The 24,870-nt window shown below is 48.7% G+C and overlaps 2 protein-coding genes across 18 annotated transcripts in view; one reads left to right on the plus strand and one right to left on the minus strand.

The window, feature by feature from the left end:
* The first annotated feature begins 428 nt into the window (after positions 1–428).
* On the plus strand, positions 429–24,216 carry PRKAB1 (protein kinase AMP-activated non-catalytic subunit beta 1). Of its 16 annotated transcripts, none has more exons than XR_009534835.1 (12): positions 446–1,258; positions 3,800–3,963; positions 5,160–5,253; positions 5,515–5,629; positions 7,714–7,847; positions 9,360–9,428; positions 9,679–9,904; positions 13,612–13,783; positions 14,878–14,970; positions 16,155–18,437; positions 19,376–19,467; positions 19,557–19,601. XR_009534835.1 is itself a non-coding variant. In XM_060121621.1 (7 exons), exons 1-7 carry the CDS (start codon positions 1,100–1,102, stop codon positions 11,367–11,369), a joined length of 858 nt encoding a protein of 285 aa, XP_059977604.1. In that variant the 5' UTR covers positions 429–1,099; the 3' UTR covers positions 11,370–12,488. The 16 variants fall into 16 exon arrangements, 2 of the variants coding, with proteins under 2 accessions (XP_059977604.1, XP_059977605.1); XR_009534839.1 differs by having other exon boundaries at positions 18,226–18,437; XR_009534837.1 differs by having other exon boundaries at positions 14,882–14,970.
* CIT (citron rho-interacting serine/threonine kinase) overlaps positions 18,872–24,870 on the minus strand; it is a 168,929-nt gene continuing 162,930 nt past the window's right edge. For both annotated transcript variants that reach the window (XM_060121619.1, XM_060121618.1), the window contains 2 exons: positions 20,175–20,475; positions 18,872–19,312 (listed from right to left, as the gene is read on the minus strand). In XM_060121619.1, the coding sequence (XP_059977602.1) occupies positions 19,289–19,312; positions 20,175–20,475 (325 nt within the window). In that variant the 3' untranslated portion in view covers positions 18,872–19,288. The remainder of the gene's footprint in view (positions 19,313–20,174; positions 20,476–24,870) is intronic.

Here is a 24,870-nt window from a genome sequence, read left to right on the forward strand (position 1 = left end):
TCCTAACAGTGACCAACAAGGAGATTAGAATATTTTAGCACCACATGTGTACACACTTCTTGCTGAAGCACTGGCCATAGTAAATGACAAACGCTAATAAATGCATTTTATGCAGAATTATGTGTTCGAAGTGATTTTAAAATAGCTTGCAAAGTTACCTGTCAAAAGGCTGTGCACTCAATTTTTTGAAAATACACGAATAATTCCAGCATTTTACAACCCCCAAGCTACTAGACGTGAGAAGTTTCCAGAGAGTTTAATGGTCTGTCATTTTCTCAAACACCTGCAAGACTGTCTGCATAAGAATCACCTGGAGTGCTTATTAAACTGCAGACCCCACGCCAGAGCTTTGGAATCATAATTTCTGGGGATTAGGGGCAGGTGAATCTGCATTTTAAACAGGCACTCCACGTGATTCTAAGGCACTCAAAGGCGTGAAAGCTAGCGCATTAAAGGGCTTTAAGGAGTCTTAATTAGATTTGCCCTTTAGAACGACCCCTTTGGCTGTAAAGTGTAGAATCAACTGGAAGTGGGCAAAAGTAACCGAGATAACTAACACCATAGCTCATCCCAGCGCGGGGAGGGCGGCCCAGATGGCCTGCGCGCTTCTGCGTCCCCTGCTGGCCCTCAGCAGCCACGTCCTGGACCGGCCGGAGCGGCCAACTGCGACTGCGCCCTCCGGAGCCCGCCGGGACCATCTGGGTGCTTGCCAACGCGCTGACCTGGACCGGAAGCGGAAGTGAGGTCAAGTTCGCCTCGCGCGCTTCTCCCGCCGCAACCACTCCCAACCCTGTGGGTTGGGTCGCTTTGCGCAAGTGTCGGAAGCGGAAGTTGTTAAGACGTGGGGGAGTTCTTGGGAGAGGGTCGAGCTTTCTTAGCGCTCGGTGTGTTCGGTCTGTGGCGGCCTGAGCAGCAGGTAAAGCGCATTTGTGAGACCTCGGCAGCCCTGCTACCCGGCCCAAGCCGGATCCCGACCCCGTATCCTAGCCTGAGGGGTGTGGTGCCCGGTGCTCCGACTCCTTCCTAGGGTCCTGGTGGAGGTACCGGGAGTCACTTGTTCCTCCCTTGGAGTGAGGCCCCCTGTCCGGCTACCTCCGCCATGGGCAACACGAGCAGCGAGCGCGCTGCGCTGGACCGGCAGGGCGGCCACAAGACGCCCCGAGGGGACAGCTCGGGGGGCTCCAAGGATGGGGACAGGCCCAAGATCCTGATGGACAGCCCCGAGGACGCTGACCTCTTCCACTCCGAGGAAATCAAGGTAATGGGGGTGTGGGAATCTGATTCCCCTTGACTAATGTTGAAATCTCCTAGAGCCTTCCCCTCGTATCCCCTCTAATCATCAGAAGTGGGAGAATCCTCTTAGCAGCTCAGGAACCTGTGTCTAATTACCGATATGAGAAAGTCACCCTGAGGGAGGAGGAATTCACTTCGTTTAACATCATTAAGGAAGAGGCAGCTCTGAGACAGGTTCAAATTCTTAATTAATTAAGATCGTGGCTCTAGCAGTAATTGAGTCCCAGTCTCTGCTTTTCTCTTAGGTATGATTAATTTCACAGCTCTGAGGAATCTTCCACCACCTTTACGCAGACTGGCGCTTTTTGTAATAGTTTTGCAGTTAACTTTCAGTTTTGGAGATAAACCAGAACATGTGTAAGGTGAACGTAGAGTCGAACAGCTGACTGCAGCTGCCAGAAGTCTTTAGTTCTGCTGAAAAGTTGTGGTTCACCCTTTAGAGCAGGCATAGAAAAGTAATTTGACTTCCGGAGGTCAGTGAGTAAGTGAAACATCAGTCTGAAGGAGGCAGCCAGCTGCTCGGCTTCTCTCTCCTATTGTTTATATATGACTTAATATTTTAAACAGGCCAAAGCAAACGTTTTTGCAGGCCAGATTTGGCCATCCTGCTGCGGTCTGCTTTAACTCATTAAAAACTCTAAAGACAGGTTCTCCATTCCTGCTTCAGCCACTTTTCCTGCTAACCACCTGCTGTGGTCAGTTTCTAGGGGCAGAGCCCGGTCCAAGAATACTTAGTGATTCTGCCAGCTGATACGTATGTGGTATATCCTAAAGAAATGAACAACTAAATACTTAAAGGGCACTGCAACAAGTAGGTTTAGGAAAGATGACAAGCACCTCTTCCCCCTCCGACACACATTCTGTTAGTATCTAGTTGCCTATTAATCATCATTGCCCATTAGGCTAATTGGCAACTCATCCCAGCTGTACTCATTTTCCCTCAGATGCTGGCTTGGGTGATCGCATTATTATCTTATATCCTCACCTGAATCTTGGCTTTGAGGCTAACCTATAAAGAGTCTGCCTTTTTTTTTTTTTTGGGTGGTGCGCGGGCCCCTCACTGCTGTGGCCTCTCCCACTGCTGTGGCCTCTCCCGTTGCGGAGCACAGGCTCCGGACGCGCAGGCTCAGCGGCCATGGCTCACGGGCCCAGCCGCTCCGTGGCATGTGGGATCTTCCCGGACCGGGGCACGAACCCGCATCCCCTGCATCAGCAGGCGGACCCTCAACCACTGCGCCACCAGGGAAACCCCTAAAGAGTCTGCTTTTACTTGGCCCTCCAGCCTGTGATTTCATCTTGCTTTCTGAATTCGTTGCATTCCTGAAGCTGTGTGCAAAGTGAACTTTGGAATCCTGTTTATCCAATGATTTGACATCTCTTCCCCTAGAAATAATTTTGGCCCAAGGGCAGCCATTTAAGATACCCTAAGAATCAAGCTACTTTCTTTAGGAAATATTCTTTTGTTTTAAAACTCTTATAAGAAATGTTTAGCATACAGATGATCTGTAGAGAATGATTTAAATAATTTCCATTATCATTTCCACAGAAGTTACTGAAATGATGTAGCAGACACACTGGATTGAATGCTCGGATACAAAAAACAAGTCGTGAATTCTTTTAACTACACTTGCTCACTATTTTGCCTGTGGCTAGTTATCACACCCTCAGTGGAAAGAGATTGCAGTCTGTTGTTCTTTAATCTGTAAATTTTGTTAAAGGTCACAGAAATGCAGGTATCTTTTAAATGAGCTCAGGTCAGTATTTGAATTGAAGGTGCTCGAAACCTGCTCCAGACCTTTTAAGAGTCTGTCACAGCCTAGAACTCCTGCTCTTTGGCTTCTGACCAGGAAAAATGTAAGAGATCCAAAACCACACCCAGAGTCAGATGTGTTTTTTGTCTCTTGTCCCGGAACACCTCCTTTATACAGCGCTGCCCACATAAGAAGTTACTGTTTACCGTAATGAACGTCAGTCTTTGTCTTATCTTTTTCTCCCTGGTGCCTGGACAGCACTCAGTGATTAGCTTTTGCCTTCCTCAGCACCTGGGCTTGCCAGTTTTCAAGTTGACAGCTCTGGAATTGTCCCTAGTAATTTTTCATGTCCTTCAAATCTTGCTTAATTAAGGGAGGAGAATGACATTTATTAAGCTAATCTCAAATTCATTCACTGCTTTCTTGCAAGTGAGCTTTATAACTTCTAGAATTTTGACGACGACCTCCTAAATAACAGCAGTAACTGTAGCTAATAATTACGAAGCGCCTACTCTGGGTCCGACACTATGCAGAGCTTTTTACATGGGCTGTCTTGTCTCACTCAGCCTGCACAATAACCTTAAGAAATAGGTGCTTTTATCATTTACATTTTGCAAGTGAGTTAACGAGCTGGAATATGAACCTGGGTAGCGACAGCTGCCTCTTTAGAATGAATTGTCAGTATGAGGGTAATTGTCTCTTGCAGGGAGCTCACTAATGGCTTCCTGTTCCTGAGTCAAGCGCTCTGCTTCCAGGCTCCGGAGAAGGAGGAGTTCCTGGCCTGGCAGCACGATCTGGAAGTGAACGACAAAGCTCCTGCCCAGGCTCGGCCAACTGTGTTTCGATGGACGGGGGGCGGAAAGGAAGTTTACTTATCTGGGTCCTTCAACAATTGGAGTAAACTTCCCCTCACGAGAAGGTAATCGCCTGGGTGTGTTCATCGACTTGTCTTAACCCAGGGCTACTCTGGTTACTCCTGTGGGTGAATAGAAGAGGATGTTTTTATAAAGTTGATGCTGAATGGAAAAATAGTTGTGCTTAATTATTCACAGGGTTCAAATCTCACACACCAAGGAGTCGTGCTAGGTTTAGAGCACACTTAGAAGAAAACGTTGCACAGTTATGAGCATTTCCGTTTCACAGACACCTTGCACTTCAGATATTCTAGCTTTGCGTCTGTTCAGGCAGGACTGTTTTCAGAAAGAGAACTCTATTCCTAGCGCCGTGGACAGAGCGGGGTTTGAGTCCTTGTTGGCTGAGCTGAGCCTCCGTGTTCCTCTCTGTGAGAAGGGAACGTTGGACCAGATGATCTCCGAGCTTCCTTCTAACTTGGACTCTGTATCACTTTTGTTTGAAAGGTACACATTATGTAGGCGCCATTAGCATGACTATAGCCAAACACTTGCTCAGACACCCTAGCATGGACGGCTGTCTCAGATTGTCAGTGGAAAAGCATCTTCACGAGTAAGTCCTCTTGATGAAACAAAGGAAGAAATCGTGCCCTGCTGGGCCAGGGCTGGTTCTTGATAAGGAGCTGCCTGCTTTTCCAGGGGTCCAGTTGGTGTAGGAGGGAGCCACTCAGCCCAGTTACAAGGCATGCTAGTCGGAAGAACAAAACAATCAAATGAGAGAGGTTTCGTGGAACCCTTTTCTTTAGTAGTTATATGAGTTGCTTTAGGGAACTGTTGGTACATCCTGTGAAATTGATCCCCTGTCCTGAGCTAGGCAAGCTAGCAAAGGGTAAAACTTGGCGGGCGGCTTGCTGTTTATCTTGTGCTGCCATCCTCCTTGGCATCCAGGCTGCCAGGTGTTATTTTGCACACAAGTTGAGGACGAATGACTGTTCGTTGACCTTTTGATGGTAGGAATGTGGACTCCTGGTGTTTGAGCAAAGCGAGTTTTCCAGGAAACCTCTTACGATGCCGCTTCCTGGTAGCCTTTCTAGATTGAGATCATTATACTGAATTGTCTAAATTGGTGAAAAATGTTTATTTCTCGTGCAGCTGAACCCTTGATTTTACGTGGAAGTTTTGTTTTGTTCCGTGGCTGGTTTTGCAAGTCAGCTAAGAGGGCAGCCCACCCCGCTAACATCGTCTGCTTCCCTTTTTCTTGCAGCCACAATAACTTTGTAGCCATCCTGGACCTGCCGGAAGGAGAGCATCAGTACAAGTTCTTCGTGGATGGTCAGTGGACACACGACCCTTCTGAGGTACCCTTCCTCCCGCCCTTGGTCCTCTGTCCGCCCCCACAATCCAGACAAGTTGCCAGGTCCCTTTGTCCTGCTGGTCGAAGTCCCTGTGCGTGGCCGAGCTAGATAGCAGCGCTCCTTGTCGGCCTACTGGCATCCTTGACTGAGATGAGCAGGTGGACCAGCCAGGAGATGAGACCTTCCAGCAGGGCTGCTGGATCCTCTAAAGACACCTCTAGAGACCGTCCACATTGTGATTTCTGCCTGTCTGTCTCTTCCCAGCCGATAGTGACCAGCCAGCTTGGCACAGTAAACAACATCATTCAAGTGAAGAAAACTGACTTTGAAGTATTTGATGCTTTAATGGTGGATTCCCAAAAGTGCTCCGACGTGTCTGGTATGAGCAGTTATTTTTACCACGTGTGTGCTGGTGGGGGCTGTATAGATTAGAAATACCTTGTTTCTCTTGCCTCTCGCTCTTGAGTGGGAGCCGCCCAATCGGTGGGTGTCCATATCTCCCCAAAGAGCCACAAAACTAATTCCTAACTCTGTGTCAGGTCAGGTTGCTAAAATCTAGCTCTGAGGGACCCGTAAGTCACTTTTTGGGTCATCTCCAGGATTCCATAGGTCTGCTTGGCCACAGAGAGCAGACACTGGAAACGGAACCAGAGCTTGGTCTTGTGCCAAGGCAGGCCCAAGAGGCCCTAGAGAGTTGCATCGGGTCGGTGAGGGGCCAGCACTGGGGAAGCCAGCCTGCTCGGGGCACCTGGAGAGTTTCAGCCCGACAGGTGATAAACTGACCCCTCAGTGACCTTGGCATCATTTGCGTGGTCCATGAGCACCTTGTCAGAATCCCTTCTTGGCGGGGGGGGGTGGGTGGGTGGGTAAGGCTCACCACAGAACAGGCTACACAGCACAACCTGCTCAGTATGGTCCTAGTAAAACTCTCCCATCTTCCAAGAGTCATCCGATCATCGAACTTTCAGTAAATTGCCTTGCATCCAAACCCACAGGAAGAAACTGCTTGGAAACAGTATGTGCTACGCAGGGAGAAGGATGCGTTGGCATGGACAGTGTTCACACCAGCTGCACTGCCCCTTCTTGCAGGGCCTCAAACCGTCCCAGGACCCCTATGGGAAGCAGTGAAGGTTCCCCGGGACTGTGCCTGACCGTCTAGGAAAACGGGTTCAGTTCACAGGATGATTCTTCATTGTCGCCTGCCTGGGCCTGGAGGTCCTGCCCCCAGGATCTCTTAACTCTTTATCAGCTCAGAACTCACACTGGCAGGTGGACCACGTGGCTGGCAAGTCATGTTATTGAGCAGGAATTGGAAATCCAAAAATAGCATTCTCTGCTCTGGATAGCTAACTGGTCTTTTAGAGAAGTCATTTCTGTTTTATTCAGACAGGTGGGAATTGGGGGGTGGGGGAAATGCCCAGATAGCCCTTACTTGCTGGTAAGTGAAATTTTACGCCACAGTCCAAAGCTTTTAGTCAAGATTGTGCAGCAGAGGTTGCCTGGGGAAAGGAGGCTGACCCCTCACTGCTGGGAAACCAACTTCAGGCTCTCCATACTCTTCTCATACGTAGACACTCCCTTTCTCAAAATACATACTGACTCCTAAAGGCTCAGTTTTCTGCACTGAATGCCTTTCTCAGTTTCCTGCTGTGGTAGGGCTGGGTTGTGTGAAGGGAGTCTGTCCCCTAGAGAATGACGTGGAAGGAATTGGCGGAGCCAAGCCATCTCAGCTTTACGGGGACAGCACGAGTCTCGGCGGCCAGACACATCCCAGGTGTCCTTTGGATCACATCTCAGTCCCCGCCAGCTGGCCAGATGTCACTGAGTGAGCAGCTTTGAAGCTTACGGAGCACTGCACTTCTAGAAGCTTCTTACTATATGTGTATAACGGGGAAACTCCAGCATGAGTTTAAGAGGAACCGGAGAGCGCTGGAGGCAGAGGGCCTCTAGAGGTCAGGTCTTCAACTTCTCGTTGTTTTAGTTTTGAAACGCGCCGGCGCCTCTGTGTGAACAGGCTGCTTTATCTTCGCTTTTATTCTGGCTGCCGGCGCGCCTCACTTGGGCCCAGCCGCATAAGCCTCACTGGAAGCCTTGAGCTTCTGTGCTGTTCTTGCCAGCCCGGCCTGCAGCGAGGAGGACGCATCGGCCTGCGGTGGCTGTAGGGTCAGGTCACTGTGAGCAGCTTCCCACGACTCGGTCCCAGACTCACTGCTTTGCCACGACTGCTGTCTGCCACCAGAGCGTCAGAATTCACTACTTGAGTTTTATGCCTGTCACTCAAATTCCAGAAGTGTTTTCTCATTGCCTCTGCTCTTCCCCCTTGGGGCCAGTATATCCTTCAAGAGAATATAAATCTGTACTGAGGGAACAGGAGACATGGAAAACTAAATGTCACCACAAATTGAGACTATTCCCAGGACTCCTAATTTTCCAAGTAAATGTCCTGTCACCATCTCCCAACAGAGCTGTCCAGTTCCCCACCAGGACCCTACCATCAGGAGCCTTACGTCTGGAAACCAGAGGAGCGGTTTAAAGCACCACCCATCCTCCCGCCACATCTTCTCCAGGTCATCCTGAACAAGGACACAGGGATTTCTGTGAGTAACCAGACATCTGCCCAGACCGTCCTCCACGGTCACGTTCAGCTGCTCCCCTCGGTGCACATCTTGCAAGGCAGCTCGTGAAAATGTTCAATGTCACCCATCGGTGTTAACTGCCGGGGTCCCCCTCTGACGTGGGAACGGGCTACTCACAAGATGTTCCCAGAGTGGGCCTCCCCATCCCACAAAGCCTTTCTGAGCCCTTCCTCTTGTGTTCCACTCCCACCTCAAATTTCAGGACAAAATACATAACCGCCTCTTCTCAGTAAGCTGCATGGTGGAATTCCTCCTCTGGCCCCCAGATTTTAGAATCTTGTTTGTTTGTTTTGCCGCGCTCGGAATGTGGGATCTTAGTTCCCCAACCAGGGATCGAACCCACACCCACTGCAGTGGAAGCGTGAAGTCTTAACCACTGAACTGCCAGGGAAGTTCCAGAATCTAGTTTTAATCCCCAAATTGCTTTCAGAAACCTCAGGGCTCATGGATCAAAATTTGGGGTATGTGGGTAACACGCATTGCCTCTGGGAAATTGATATTACTTATAAAAAGAAGTGTGCTTCCTGCTGAATCCTGAAGAGCACCCCATTATTCCCCGCGTTTGATTTTCCATCCTGTTTGACCTGAGCTGCCTGGTTCCCCGGCTCTGGACTGTGCAGCGTAGCCATAATTCTTGGGAGTCCAGGTGTTCTTCAGCCTTGTCCAGGCCACCACCTAACAGGCAGACGCTCCAGGGTGATCAGGTAACTGCTGCTGCTCTAGACGCCACACAGAAGTGGGTGCACGTGTGCTGAGCAGGGGGCTGGAGGTGTACACGTGCAGGCATCCCCGCAGCAGTCACGGTGTGTCCCCCAGGGACTTGCTGTTCTTGGGGCCGCCCCGCCCCAAGCACACATCTGACAGCTGAGCCGGCTTTTACTGGATGCTTTTTCTGTTTTGAATTAGCATTTATAAAATTGGGGAGTGTACGTTGGGGGAAAAATAAAGAAAAACCTGGATTTCTGGCTTCTCTGAAAAAATAGGAAGGTGTGGCAACATTGCCTCGTATGTGAGCTCTTACGGAGTCAGAGCGCCTCTCCCCTCCCCCAGTCATCCAGTGCATTCTTCAGGCTCCCCGTCTGAGTCTCAGAGACATGAGTTTGCAACACACTGCTCAGGAGCGTTGAGTATTGATCATTTCTTCCCGCTTTTTCTAAAAGCCCCTTCACTGCACGGCTTTCTTCCTGCCCCTCCTCCAAAGAGAGGACAGAGCCACGGCCCACAATCTAGATGAAGCCTGGCCAGAGATGCACACCAGTGCGCCCAGCAGACCCCGAGAGCGCCCCTTAGTTGGAGCACCAGGCATGACCCCTCGCCCACCCAGTCATCGTGCACAAGCCCTTTCACTGCCTGACAAGGAAGAAAGGGGCCTGAGAGCCTGCCTCCTTCCCTCTGAAATCCAGTGCTGTGAAACACGGGAGAATCTTGATTTCCAAATCTGAAGTGCACACGTCTGCTTTTGCTCCCCCGCAGTGTGATCCAGCTTTGCTCCCTGAGCCCAACCACGTCATGCTGAACCACCTCTATGCACTTTCCATTAAGGTAAGGACGTGTTTGTTACTTATTGTGTTTCTCCAAGTGTGCTCTGAGGCCCCCTAGCGACGGCACTACCTGCAGTATCGATACTTACCTGAAGGGCGGCTTCCGGGACCTGACCCAGACCCGTAGGCTCCTCTTCCGAAGGGAGGCCCAGGAACCTGCTTTACTCAGGCCTCCTGATGATTCTCACGCTCCCTAAACTTTGAGCCTCCTGACTTAGTCCTGCCTTTGGTGATTTCCGCCTCTTCCTCAGGACGGAGTGATGGTGCTCAGCGCGACCCACCGGTACAAGAAAAAATACGTCACCACCTTGTTATACAAGCCCATATGAAGAGCTGGGGCCAGCCGTGGGCCCCAGGGGGCAGTGTGCACCACCGGGCTCCACGCGTGCATGCTTTTCACTAGACAGGATGGACTGTAAATTTCCCATTTCACGCTCTTTAGAAGACATTTCGTACCCGCTCTACTCCTACTTGAAGGTTTGTTCCAGACACAGCAGCTCCTGGAGCGCCTCGGTCTGTAACAGTCCTCTTAGCACCCGGTGGCTGTGAGCCCTGGGGCTCATCAAGGCTGAGGGGGGAGAGGGAGCAGACGGTCTGCACCCCACACCACGGTGCAGGTCTAAATTTACATCCTCTGAACTGGTCACGGAGACTTTTCTTAAGCCAAAAAGGAACCCGAGCCACTTTGCTGGTGGAAATCCGGGAAGCAGGTGCCGAGGCCGCACAGAATTTCTCATCTCGTGTGTGTGTCTTGACTTGTCCCTGCTGAGGCCTGGCTGTGGACCTAACGGCGAGTATGGTATTGGTCTCTGCCTGTCCTCTGAATTCAGAGCAATAGATCGTCTTCCATTCCCTGCTCCAGGGAGGCATAATTTCTATAGAAATTAGAACCTGTCTAATTTCCAGATGAAGTTTTACAATTCTTTCTTACACTTATGTGCACTAAGTATTTTTTTTTAACCAGAGGTGGCTGACTGTACAGCCTTAGGGCAATTTTTAAATCACCCCAGCTAGACTATAGATCATGTGACCTGTGCTGAGCAATAATCTGTTCTCAGAACAGACTTGGAAAACCATGGCCAGATATCTCCGTTAAGCTGGAGGATCCTGCGGACTGACCACCGCTAGCTGGAAGGTTGTCCAGCTTTTTATTCGATTCGTAATGAGGTGACAGTGTTAGCACGCAAATTTTGGAGAGGCACCCTACCCTAGCCTGTGCCACCTTGCTTGGGACCTCTGGTCCCTCCTTAGCAAAGAAGGCTGTAGCAATTGCTGTTGCTTCTTCTGGAAGGAAATTAGAACTTGCGGCAGCCTTCTGAATTTGTGTGAGGAAATCATCCTTTGGACCAAAGCGAACCTCTCCACACGGCTTGGAGATGCCGGAGACATGCCCGTTAGCAAGGTTCCTGTCCCCAGGTCGGTGGAAGCTGTCGTCCTGCGCTTTGTTCCTGCTGGGAGACGGAGGAACCATATCCCTGGTGTCTCATATTTATTTGGCGAACCTGGGTCTGGGATACCCTTTTTTGTTACTGTTTCCAAAACACTGAATTACTGTCACCTTGATGTACAGGTTTCAATAAAGCTTTGTAAAGATAACAGACGTGCACTTGGAGGAAGGTTTGATTTCGTGCAGTCATTTGGGGAAGAGACTGGAGCTCTCCCCGAGCTTTATTCAGTGCAGTGCTTTTCCGTCTTTTTCCCACCTTGGCACACATTGAAAATGGTACCATCCTTGTGGCACTCTGGGGTGAGTGGACGGGGCAGCTCGGCTCCCTCCCGGGCTGAGGGCCTTTCTCTGACCCACCTATTCCGCACGCAGATTAGAAGGCCGTTAAGAGGCTGTAAAATCGAGCCCCGTGGAACCGCTCGACCACAGGGGAAGCCGAGGAAAAGCAGCAGTGAAGGCCCCGGCTTGCGCAAGTTGGCAGCATCCCCGCTCTGAGGTCCTGCTGCTTCTTGCTCATTGACAAGCACCACAGGGGAGCCTGGGATCATGACGCCCTCTTGGAAGACACCAGGATGTTCTGGAGTCAGCTGTTCTCACCAGCTAAAAGGGCCTCTGTCCCTTCCACCAAAAAGATGGAAGGTTACAGTGTCCCTTTAGTAATAAGCCTTTTCTTCCCAGGCATCAGGAAACGTAAATACATTTGGGAGAAAGGGGAACCCCTCAGGTTATCTGGTCCACTTGAGGTGGAGAAAGCTTAGAAGGCATTCCTAGCTGGGTACTTAGCCGTCTCACTCTGAAAACCCAAGTGATGTGGGAACCCTAGATTTAGGGATTGGAGGGATTATTTAAGTAGACTAAGGAAATACATAAAAATCCTCTATCCAAAACTGAATCAAAACTCTTTTCTATTTTTTAAAAATTATTGAAGTATAGTTGATTTTACAGTATTGTGTTAGGTTCAGGTCTACAGCATAGTGAGTCACTATTTTTTGTAGCTTGTGTGTCATTGTAGGTTATTATAAGATACTGGGTATGATTCCCTGTACTATGCAGTAAATCCCTGTTGCTTATCTATTTTATGTATAGTAGTTTATATCTGTTAATCCTGTGCCCCTAATTTGTCCCTCCCCTCCCTTTCCCCTTTGGTAACCATAATTTTATTTTCTGTATCTGTCTGTTTCTGTTTTGTGTATACATTTGTATTATTTTTAGATTCCACAGATGAGTGATAGCGTATAGTATTTATGTTCTCTGACTTAATTTCACTAAGCATAATATTTTCTAGGTCCATCCACGGTGCTGCAAATGACAACATTTATTTTTATGGCTGAGTAATATTCCAGTGTGTGTGTGTGTGTATACACACCACATCTTAAGTCAGTCGTCTGTTGATGGACACCTGGGTTGCTTTCATGTCTTGGCTATTGTAAGTAGGGCTGCTGTGAACATGGGGTACGTGTATCTTTTCAAATTAGTGTTTTCATTTTTTTCTGGATATATACCCAGGAGTGAAATTGCTGGATCATGTGGTAGTTCTATTCTTAGGTGTTTTTGAGGAGCCTCCATACTGTTCTCCACAGTGGCTGCACCAATTTACCTTCCCACCAGCCGTGCAGGAGGGTTCCCTTTGTTCCACACCCTCTCTAGCATTTGTTATTTGTAGACTTTGATGATAGCCAGTCTGACCTGTGTGAGGTATTACCTCATTGTGGTTTGGATTTGCATTTCTCTGATAATTAGCGATGTTGAGCATCTTTGCTTGTGTCATCTTTGAAAAAAATGTCTGTTCAAGTCCTCTGCCTAGTTTTTGATTGGGTTGTTTGTTTTTTTGGTATTGGGTTGTATGAGTTGTTTGTATATTTTGGAAATTAACTCCTTGTTGGTTGCATCATTTGCAAATATTTTCTCCCATTTTGTAGGTTGTCTTTTCATTTTGTTGATGGTTTCCTTTGCTGGGCAAACACTTTAAGTTTAATGAGGTCCCATTTGTTTATTTTTGCTTTTATTTCTTTTGCCTTGGGAGACTGAAAATACTGCTGTGATTTCTGTCAGTGTCCCGCCTGTGTTCTCTTCTAGGAGTTTTACGGTGTCGTGTCTTACATGGGTCTTTAAGCCATTTTGAGTTTATTTTTGTGGATCAAATATTTTTGAAGTATAATTGAAAATACATAGCTAAGCTCAAAAGTATAAAAGGGATATATTGAAGTACCAGAATTGAAGAAACCGTTGCTGTGTTGGTGAGCTGTGAGCGTGGCCCCTGGCCCCATGGTGGAGACTCAGAGGGTGGGGTGGGGGGGTAGGACCCAGTCATAGGCCTCCAGGACCAGGGTTTGACACCCTCACCTGGATAGGAAGCCCGCTTCATGAGTTGGCCCAGAAAAGCACTGCCTTTTCTGTAAGAGGAGTTAGAGAATCTGGCTGCTGGCCTGAGTCAGGGCTCAGAGGGAGTCATCAGCCCCAGGCTGCAGGGGGAAACATCATGTCGGAAAATCTCACCTGCAGATCAGCTCTGCTCACAAAGTTCAGATAAAGCCAAGCCAAAAATCCAGTGTAAAAACTAATTTGGAGCCAGTAAACCCAGTAAGAGTCCTCTGCAGCCCTGGGGCCACGGGGGACTCCCAGCGCAGTAACTGCCAGGGTGGGGAAATGTAGCCAAAACCACAGAACCCTGGGATGTGGGTGTCAGCATTCTCCACAGCTGTTCGTGTGTCTAAAAGACTTCATTTTCTTTAAAAAGCAACACAAAAGGAAGTCCCCCGTGGTCCAGAAGACTGCTAACAGACCTAGGTGAAAGTCTCTATACCCAAGAAGCTAAAAGTAATGGAGATTATTTCATGGATATGGAACAGGAGACCCTGTTTGGTCCAAATCACAGGAGCAAAGCCACACTGAGGTGTCCTATGACCCAGGTAATGCTTTCTCTATTATGGGTGAGGACTGGTTACATGGTTGGTTAGAGTGTAACTGAAATTGCTTTTGAATGAAGATATTTTTTTCCTCCAGAAATGTATATACAAATGAATTTATGGAGCCAAAGGTAAGGTCTTTAAATTACTAGTGGATAAAGTAGTATTGCAAGGTAAACAACCATATGTCAGCATATTGAAACCAGAGATCAAAGGACCCAGGCAAGGTCTTTTCCTTCCCTCTGGTCAAAGCCTGGCTTCATGTTAGAGTTGGCCGTTCCCCCCCGCCATCCGCTGTCCCGGAGTGTGGACACTGGACTGAGATTAGGGATGTCATCCAGTTCAGTGCCTGACTAGCTGTGTGACCTTGGGCAAATCACATGACCTCTCTTAGCCCAGTTTCCTCTCCTGAAAAATGGAAGGGGTTCGATTAGCACTAAATGATCCCTAGGGCTCCTTTCATTTCACATTGGGAGCCACAAAGCTTTTACACCATGAATGGGATATGGCCACAGACAGGAAGTCAAGGGCCAGAAAAGGAAAAAGTGCCACTGTAAGCTCAGTTAGGAAACCTCCAAACTGCCAAGGGCCAAGATGGGAAAACACAGAACACCAAAGTGATGCCATGCATGGCTAAGGTCAGAGACTCAACCACTTTAGGGAAAAGCAACATTTCATTTTGCTTAACTCAGTTACTTCTCGATGAGCATGATTTCATTTCTGAGCGTGAACTCAATTCTCCTGATACATGACCCTCCACCAGTGTTGACAAACAGTTTGCACTGATGAAGACCCAAGTCTCTGGGCCACTCAACCCTCCATCCAGCTTTTTAGCACCTCGCCTGATCAGCAAATCAGTGGAGAAAAGAAGCTAGAGCCTTCTACCCTGGGATGCCAATTATAATTGTCTTCAGGAGAAAACAGTACGCTACAAACGTATGTACAGGTCATTCCAGCTAATTGTAAAAACATCGACAAGGGCCTTCCTAAGAGTGACCACTGCTGTGAGTCAGACCCTTGGAGAACCAGTGCCCTGCCTCTGGGATCAGCCACTGAGCTCAGCTCCCACAACTGCCTCGTCTTTTTTTGTCCTAAAGACAGCCAGAGGGCCTGAGCCTGGGTGAGGATGCCAGCCTTCTCTACCTGCCAGGAGTACATTCACCCATTTCATCTGCAAGACTCAACAGCAAGTGAGAATAAGAGACAGCTCCAGTTGTGTGTACCCTGGATCGACTTTATTTTCCCTTTTTGTGGTTCTCTGAAAGGACAGGCTGAGTTGTGTATTGCAGTAAAGTCATTTCCAGAGTTCTTTACCTCTAACGACCCCTCCAGGGCAAACAGGAGTTCCGTTAATCATTGACAGACTCGGGAGAAAGCCAGGCCATCTGTGCAGTTCCAGGTGTCCACGGCCCTGCCCTCCCGGCTTCGGAAGATAAAAGCCTCAGCGTTTGACTAGGCGACTGATGAAACATTTTCTCATATAAACACTGTGCCTAGAGCCACAGTCTCCATGCTTTTGGCATCATGAGCAGTATTTAAACTGCCAAGAAAGAAATCGGACTGGAACAGGCCGAGCTTCCTCAGCCTCAGCACTATTGACACTTGGGGCCTGGTAGCTTTTTGTGGAGGGTGGGCGTGTGGGCCACCCTGTGCCTTGTAGGGTGTTTAGCAGCAGCCCTGGCCTCTACCCATGAGGTGCCAGTAGTACCATCAGTTGTGACAACCAAAAATGTCTCCAGATATTGTCAAGTGTCCTCAAGGGAAGGGAGCCAAGCCACCCCTAGTTTAGAACCACTGGAGCAGGCCAGTCTGTTGTGTTGTGAGACCAAAAGCTTAGCTGGTCCCACCCCTGTGGGCCTAGCATTATTGCTTTAGACTTAAACCTGCATGAATATTTTCTAAAGCAAATCACGTTCAAGAGGCCCAATTCTGAAGACAAACTAGCTGGTCAGTCCTGTTAAGCACATCATCCCTTTTTGGCCTAAGTCTCCAAATCCTAATTTCAGTTATGAATTTGCTTTGCAAGCTGCTGCTTCAGTCTCGTGAAAATTAAGTTGTAAGAGCAGAAAATGTGATGGCTAATTTTGTGCTTAAGAGGTAGGGATAGCAGCATGGACGGCTGGGCCTCAGTTTATGGTGTGGCTGAGTAATTTGTTGTTTGTTTGAGGCCCTCGCTTAGGGTCCAGAGAACCTTTCTGGCACATTCCTCTCGGAACCAAACCACATTTACTTATGCTTTTGAAGTGTTACGTGGCTGCCAGGATTCCTCAGGACAATAACTGAAGCGGTATTCAGTGGACTTTTTCTAATTTTATAAGGAAAGAAAGGTTCCAACATTTGACTTGTTCATCTTCCAAATTATTTTCTTTCTTAGAGTTGGCAGATTTTTATCCCCAGCGGTAAAAGAGAAAGGAGGAACAGAATAGAATCGCAAGCACGACTCCTGTCACAGGGCAAGTCGGCTGCGACCCTGCAAGTCAGAATTTGACTGTGGTCAGATCACTTCATTGGAAAATAAAAATTGAAAGCAACAGGAACCATGAGAAAATTACCATTTGCCAAAACCAATGTTTGTCTAGCTCAACAAAGTTTATACTGACAAAACTAAAGCATCTTAGAAAAATTTACCTTGCAGACTACAAAAATTCATTTAGTTAAAAAGACAAGTGTCTACATTTTAAATTACCTTGATCCGAATTCCTCCTTCCAGAAATCTACATCATTAAAACCAGTGGCGTTATCCTAATGGATGAGAGGAATTGAAAGGTGACCTGTTTTTTTGGTTTGTTTGTTATGAACTGCAATATAGGAGAGCTGGGTAGTCCATTCTCCAGTAATCCTTTCAAAGTGGCCTGACTGCCGTGAGGAGCCTTCCAGTTCTGCAGTCCTATAAAGTGACCTTAACAGCCAGTTCATGGTTCATTGGAAGGAATGACCAAACTTTGACAACATTGCACTTCTGGAAGAGAACGTCGCTGGTCTCTTGATTCCAGGAGAGCAGCTTGCTCTAAGCCCTGTGTGGCTCTTCACCCCTCACCCCCAGAAGAAGCCTCCCCTGAAGGGAAGGACGGTCCCGACGCCACGCTCCCAAGCTTGGGCTGACAGTGGCGATACTTTGGGTTTTTATGGGCTCTCTTAAGAAAAGAAGAGGTCTTGCACTAAGGCAAACATTTTAGATCATTGCTTTATTTGACTATTTGTTCAACAGAGTTCATTCCTCTCAAGGTGGATCTTGAACTGTTCCTTGTGATCTTTTCCTCGTTCTGAATAAAAAAGGTAATGAAGAAAAAGCCTGTACTTTTGGACCTAGAATCTTATTTATGCTAGTAAGCTTTGACTGCGGTTTCGTGTTACGATATTTCCTGCTGGCATCTCCGTAGTGACACGGAGCTCCCCGCACTCCAGTGAAGATGGCTGTCCACAACTACCACCGTTGAAACCAAAAGTAAGAGTTGAAAAATGCACCTTTTACAATAAAAAAGTAGAAACCAATTCAATTTCCTTTTTTTTTTTACGAATATAAAGTTTCTTGTAAATATGTACAGTCTTTGAGCTAGTTCTATAGCAGGAAGCATTTCACAAATGAGACACACGATATACACTTTGAGGGCCAAGAAGCCCATTTCTCGTGGAGATCCTAAATGAGATGCCAAGACTGAAACACCAATTTCCAGTGACCTCTCCAAATACTTGTGGACCAAGAGACAGAAACTTCAGCAAACATTCAGTCAGATCTGCCCTGGAGAAGGGAGGGGATGCAGTGTGACCCCAAAGACGAAGCAACACATAGAACACGACAGCATGACACTGGCCAAGGATGCGACAACGTGGAGGAAGGGCCGTGGGCGTCTCAAACAAGAAAGCACTTCGGTTAAGAGACGAGCAGGAAGGAGCTGGGACTCAGGCCAGGTTGCAATCTGGAAAGTGAGCTGAACTGTGGACACGGGGGTTAAAACGCGGTCATGTTCGCCAGCTGCGGTGGGAACAGGTCTACCTGTCAGCTTACCTAGGATGTGCCCTGGTGGTTTGAGGTGTGGAGAAGCAAGAGAGGCCTGGAGGGAGATTAAAGGCAGAAATAAGGCCGCTAGTTAGCTTGCCAACTGCGAAGCCTCTAGTTGGTTCTTTACCAGTTGCCAGGAACCTCGCACAGCCGGAGGGGAGAGAGAAACTGGGTGAGCCGCACGGCACCTAAGGAGGGCTTCCCCGCCCGGCTGGGATGGGAGAGTTGAGCTGCGGCTTCCTTCTCGAACTTCCTGGTCTTAGTCTAGCCCTAGGGAGAGGCTCGTTTGGGAAGTCACAGTTTTCATGGGGTAGAACCTGGTGGATTGTGTGTGAGCAGAGTTGTCCGCGCGGGCGTCGGCAGGGAGGTGTGGAAGTGTGAGGTGTGGTTTGCTGAAATCCTTCTCTGGTCGTAAGGCTTGAGCGTTTGGTTTTTGTTTGTTCAGTGCTACAGACTGCAGCTTGTGGCCGGTGAGTTGGCAAGTCCCAGAGGGTGTCGGTTCGGCGGGAGCTGTGGGATGGAACTAGTGCATTGGCAGAGCAACCCAACGGGGCAGCCAGGTCGGGGGGCAGCGCATGCAGTGAACCGCCATGCAGAACTCCTGGGGCGCTCTTCCCAGCCCGGGGAGCCAGGGAGAGTGCGCCATCAGGACAGGAGGTGAGTGCCCCCGGCCCCCTCCTGGACCCCCATTGGTGCCGGGCTCAGAGCAAGTCTGTCGCATGCTTTCCTGGCCAGAGCTACATGGAAAGTGGAGACAGCAGGCCGGTGGGTGACGCTGAGGGGCAGGGAGGGAGGAGCTCCTCGTGGCCCCTTGGACCCAAGTCACTGCCTGTGAGCCGGGCCCGATGGCCTCCGTACATTCGCAGCTGGTGGGAGGGGAAGTCGTCAAGGCCATCAAAGGCAATGAGAACGGTAAACATTTGGCTAAGATGTCACCCTGGGTAAGACAGGGCCATCTGTGAGGATGGACTGGAAGGAGAGTGGACCTAGGTGAGCGTGGGAGGTTAGCCAGTGGCAGGGGCTCTTCTACGATACATGTCGGTAGTAAAGACCTGATTGTGTGACCTGCTACAAATGACTACAACAGGAAATACGGTGCTATTCAAATCTATTAAGAAGTCTGTTGTCTTTAAAAAATAAATAAATAAAAATAAAACAGGAAAACAAAAACCCAACCAACCCTAGGATCTTAAAGTAGCTATTAGGATTCTAACCACGTCGTAGTTAGCCCCCGGTTGGTTTCCTGTGATGAACGGGTACAGGCTAGAGCTAGGTACAAAAGTTTATGAATGCTTTGAAAGAGTAACAAAGTGCAAAGAGGGTAGACTGCAGGAGGGTGCTGGCAGCTCCCAGGAGCCCCACGCCCCTCCTGGCTGCAGGGTGTCCGTGCTGAGGCGGGTCTGGGTCCAGCTGCGCCGTGGGCACTGGGGTCCCCCCTTCAGCAGCGTTCCATAGTGCGGTTGGTGTTTTCCTGCAGTTCAAGAGGAGTTGGGTTTTCTGGCTGAGATTTATACTGAAGACTGGTCCCAGACCTAGGAGGAGGAGGGGGTTTTGCCATCAGAGGTCAGAAACCGCTGTGCTCACTTTGCAAACAGGAAGCCCAGACTGGGGTGTGCAGGAGCACGAGGCCTCGCCTTCCTGCCGTGAGCCGAGCTTGCGGAACTCACCGCAGAGTCCCCAACACTACGTAAGTACTTCTGTTATGCACCCCATTTTATCCATAAATCAGAGGAGATAAGGAAAAGCATTTAAACGGCTTTTCCCCCCTCCTTGTAGCAGCAGGGGTGCCAACAGTGAACTGCGGATGGCAGCAGGAGAGTGCAATCCAGAAAACTGGCCCCTGGAACCGGCTGGCCTGCTGAGGAGACACGATGCTCTGGAGCCTCCCCGTGCACTTGGGGGGGCCCCTAGTCTTCGGCACATCCCTCCATCTTCTCAGTTGCTAACCTAAAAATTACACAGGTAATAAATACATGCACGTGATTTAAAAATTTTGAAAGGTTTGGAGTTCTTCTAGAAGGTAACCACTGTTACCAGTTCGGTGTAGCCTTCCAGAGAAACTGTTGATGTATATGTGTTTGAAAAAGTAAGGCATCAAACCTTTTGAATAGCATGTTATCACCTGTGTTTAAGAAGGGTGACTACACATCTGTATTTGTTTGTATGCGGAGAGGCTCTCTAGAAACTGCGCGCTGGCTGCCTCCGGAAAGGGAACGCCATAGCCCTGGCAGCTGTTACGGTTTGAGGCGCACACATTATCCATCTGTGCAGCAGGAAGCCCCTTCTTAAGACGTTCTCTTCCTAAGCTTAAGTCCCGCAGACTCCGAAGTACAGTAGCGGCGCCCCTTCCCTACAACAGTGGCCCCTCGGGGATGAGGAGGGCACCTCACTCACCTTGTTGACCTGGGACAGCGGGGTCCTCACGGCTCCCACGGGCAGCCGGCCCCTGCTGCCGTCCTCAAACAGCCTCCCGGGGGAGCGCTCCCTGCGCGTGCTGAGCATCCGGCCGGGGGACTTCTCCCGCTCCAGGGGGCGGCCCGGAGACTTGTCCCTGCGCAGCTCCGTCCGCCCCTCGCGGTAGCGGTGGGGCGTGCCGGGCTCTCGCGGGTGGCTGGGGCCTTCAGGGGGCGCCGGGCTGGAGGCCACGCGCTTAGTGATGTGCTCGTTGTACGTCGGCGGGCCTCGCTTGTTGGGGCTGCGATAATGGGAGAGGAAGGTGGGGAGCTGAGCCGTCACAACCCAACGGGGCAGCTTCCTCCTCCTCTGAGCCACCCTGTGCCCCCATCTCACCACGCGTTATTAGAAAAAGACCCCACCGGGAATTCTTCGAGACGCTTATATCGACAGTGAGGCCAGGGAAAGAAGGCAGCGGTGACAGCAGAGGGGAATCAGGCTTCCCGGTCTCGACACAGGCTTTCTGCTGAGCGCCCACAGCGTGTCGGGCCCTGTGCTAAGCTCTTCAGGTACCTTAACTCGCCGGATCACCCTAACAGCAGCTCTGCAAGCTAGGAACGGCCGTGAGCCCGTCGCACAGACAAGCAGCTGGACACACAGAGAGGCTGCGATCCCAGTGCAGGCCAGTGCGGCGTCGCACTCCCCACGTTCTAACCCCGCTGACCCTGGTATTTTCCAGAGCCTAGAGGGCGCAGAAGGAAGTCTTCCGTGAGGGGTTAAGCCTGTACTCATCGCTGTCAAGCTGCCAAAGCTGCCCCACTCCTGGGCCTTTGTTGGGTCACCTCTCCTTCCAAGTGGCTTTCCAGGAGTCTTTGGGGCATCCGACACCAGAGGTGTAGGGATCGGGCCTGATATAATTAGGAGACTGAGGAGGGCAGACGAAAACAGTAGAGCTGGCTCAGAAAATGTCTGAACAATTCGTATGACCACTCTAACCCTCCACCCAGCCCTGGGTATGTCAGATGACGATCTGACCAGACACGGCCCTAACCACCTCTCTGAAGCAGCAAGATCCAGAAACACAGGCAGACAGGACTGACACAGCCTTCGGCGTCGGTTCCTTCCCACCCCTGACGAGCAGCCAAGGTACTCAGGCCCTTGTTATCTGAGCATAATTAGTGCGGGGAAAAGGCAGACTGTTATTTCACAGAGAAGGTTGCTTGAAGACATCTGATTGATTGGGGCTTTATCTTGGAAAAGTAGAAGTAGAAATCAGGGAAATATATTTTAACCTAGATATTTTTAAATCTAAATTACAACTGCAGTTACATGCTAAGAATGAACCAAGGATGAATCCCACACTGATTTATTCTGCTCTAATTTTCTCAACAAAATTCTGTGCTAACATGCTGGGTGACATCCTTCACCAGCAGTGTTGTAATTTTTGCAGCAAAATCGTAAAGTCGTTTGTTAAATATTAGTGCCACTGGTTTTCCCAGAGGCCTCTCTTAATCCTTGATATTTAAATCCTTCGCCTTTGGAAGGGACCAAACTTGTTTTTTAAATTATTGGTCTAACTGTAAGGAATCTTTTGTCAATGCCCATAATGGAAAGCAACTGAGCAGCGAAGACACTGCCCCAGTGGGGGAGGGGAGACTCGAGCAAGTTTGAGGGCCAAATCCAGACACGCCTGCTTTTATTTAAGTTTTACTGGCGCATGGCCAGCAAATGTGAAAATACTTAAAAAAAATCTGGGCCTTTATAGGAAGTGTGCCAGTGCCTTCTCTACGGTAAACAGATCGGTGGGCGGAGCAGAATAACTGTCTCACAGGGCCAGCCCGTTACAAATAAGTTCATTCTCTTGCTTCCCTATGCAGCTCAAAATGTGGAAATTCCAACGACCCACGCTCAGAAAGCCAGAACTTTCTTGTGTGTGCAGCAGTAAAATTTGAGATAAACCTTGATTTCAAGGTGTCGAAATCTGAGCTATCTTCATCTCTTGTCCTGTGGCTTTGTGATATAGAAGACAAAAAAAGAAATTTCCAGTAAGAGTATCTGGTTTGTAATGGAAGAGAAATTATAAAGCGTGTCAGGGGCCCATCGTAAAGCAAGCTCACTGCCCAGAGGAAGAAAAGTGGCTCAAGGAAGGCCATTCGAGAAGTCAGCCTAGGTTGATGGGATAAAGGAAAACACTCGTCATTCTGGGCGGAGCAGGCCATTTTCCATCTCCAAATCCCTTAATAACCAATGCTCTACTTGCAAAGAGTTACATTTCCTGCTCTGCTAAACAGACCTGGGGGCAGTGCAGCCTGCAGTGAATCACATTCTCCCAAGCTGGCCTTCTCCATTCTGGACCTGCCCAAAGCAGACAGCAGCAAAAAGACGGTTTTATAAGCCGAGAGGCAACTAAAGGAAACTGCTGGTTCTCCAGACATGCCCGGCAGCAGCAGGAACAGCAGCAGCATTATTTCTGCCCCTTGTTCACAGGAACTAGAACCATTTTCCACGACAGAGGAAGTTAACTCCTTACAGAGACACCATATCATCTCAAAAGGAAGGTGCCTGGCCATCTAACTAACTAACTAGTGAGGCAGTGGAGAAAAGAAGAAAAATCTAATTACAGTACTTGGGTTGGCTCTTGGCATGACTGACTTGGAAACTAAATAAAATCTAGACATTGTCAGGAGAGGACTACAGCCCTTTGAGCAGTCTCTCCTGAGGCACGATCAAGCCACAACGAGTGAGAAGCAGCTGCTTATTCAGCACTTCTGGTTTTCCAGCAAGTTCCTGGGACTAAAATCACACTGACCAAACATTTCTGACCAACAGTTACATTTCAACAAAAGAAACAGACACTAGTCGTCAGGACATAGTCTCAGAACATTAAATTGACGACTCTCTTTTCTAAGATCTAAGCAGCATTTCATAACATTAAAGGTGGTTCCTCCACCAAACTGAGTCCCTTGAGAATAAAAACCATCTTGTCTTCAGCTGTGTAGCCCCAGGCATTGTGTCTGGCACATGGTAGGGGGTCCACATAACTCTCTATAATAGGGTAGACATGTGGGGTTTGTAAACCAGTCCACAAAATTAAAACCCTAGGTCAATTCCCCTGGGTTAAATAAGCTTATCTCCTTTGTGGACCAGGATCTTAAAATTACACATCTCAAACCTACACATCGAACCGAATCTGGCTCCGAGCCCTGGGTGTCAAGACAAAGCCAGTTCCACTTCCACACACTGCTGGTGGGATAACTAAAGGGTACAGCCCCTAAGGAGGAAAACTCACCAACATCTATCAAAACTACCAACGCCCATCAATTTCTTTTCTAGGAATTCATCCTCCAGGTAGATTCCTAAGCATGCAAAATGAATGTACAAAGTCATTTACTACAGCAACAGACTGGAAACAACCCAAACATCCAGTGATAAAGGAGCAGTTAAATAAGGTACAGGCAGGTGAACGAATGCTATGCAGGTGTAAAAAAAAAAAAGAATGAAGAAATACTTCGGATACTGACGTGGAGCAATCTCTCTCTAAGACACAGAAGAGTGTGCACAGTATGCTATCGCCTGTATTGAGAAGGGGAAGAGCACTTCCAGAATGGCCGAGCAAGGACTCCCGAAAACCTGTTTCTCCATAGAAACAACAAGAACACTGGCAAAATTGTCAAAATCAACTTTTTGGAACTCTGGAAATTAACCAAAGTCTTGCAACAATTCAGAGAGTGTTTATGCAAGAAAATGTGCAATATTCACCACCCCTGTCTCCCCAGATCTGCAGTAGTTTTGAAAGCAACAGCCTTGTAACCAGCTGTGAAAACCAGCACCCTGGTGACCACTGGAGGGAGTACATTAGGACTGGAGCTTCCCAAAAGCCCCAGCCTTGGAGAACTGTCACTATCTGACTTATCTGGCTCCTCCCTGGAAAAAGACCATCCTCAGGGCTTGTTTTTAATTGAGCTGATTCAGGTCTTCCTCTCTAGAAATGCCCTATCTCTAGACGTTTACCAAAAAAACAAAAAAAACAAAACAAAAACAATGGCTACTGTAAGACCAGTTGGGAAAAACAAGAGGCCAGCTACAACACTCAAAAGGAAGTCCTGCATATTCCTGGGGATCTGTAAGGCCAGACACACACAGGTAAGCCTGTCACATACCCAGGGAAAAACCTTCCAAGGCCTCGTCTGTCAGCCACAGCTGACTCAGTGCTGCAGGTGTGCCCCAGCACAAATACACACAGTCGCTCAGCAAAGGGTGGGTTCAGTGCATTTAAGGAAATCTCTTTCCAGTCATTCAGCTGACCACCCCTAACCAAGCAGAAACTTCAACGGCTGCACATAACAAAGGACACAGACTACAGATTTAGTACCAGAGACACTAAACCAATAGCGACAACAACACACCCAGGGAGGGGAAGGGGGAGCTGATTTGCCACGTTGTATTATTTGAAATGTTCAGTTTTCAACAAGAAAAAACTTACAAGACATTCCAAGCAAGAGTAAATAAATAAAGTATATAGCCCATACTCAAGGCCTCATTTCTTCTTTTACCAAGGGGGGCAGTAAAAATTTTCCTGATGCTTATAAAGGACTCATTTCAGTGCCGCAGATCCCAAAGAAATGAGTGGCTTGAGCTTTGAAGATTGGGAAACTTTCAGCCAGTTTGGCAAGATACCCTTCTGCTTTGCAGGAAA

This window comes from Lagenorhynchus albirostris, chromosome 14 (genome assembly GCF_949774975.1).
Source record: "Lagenorhynchus albirostris chromosome 14, mLagAlb1.1, whole genome shotgun sequence".
Classification (NCBI taxonomy): domain Eukaryota; kingdom Metazoa; phylum Chordata; class Mammalia; order Artiodactyla; family Delphinidae; genus Lagenorhynchus; species Lagenorhynchus albirostris.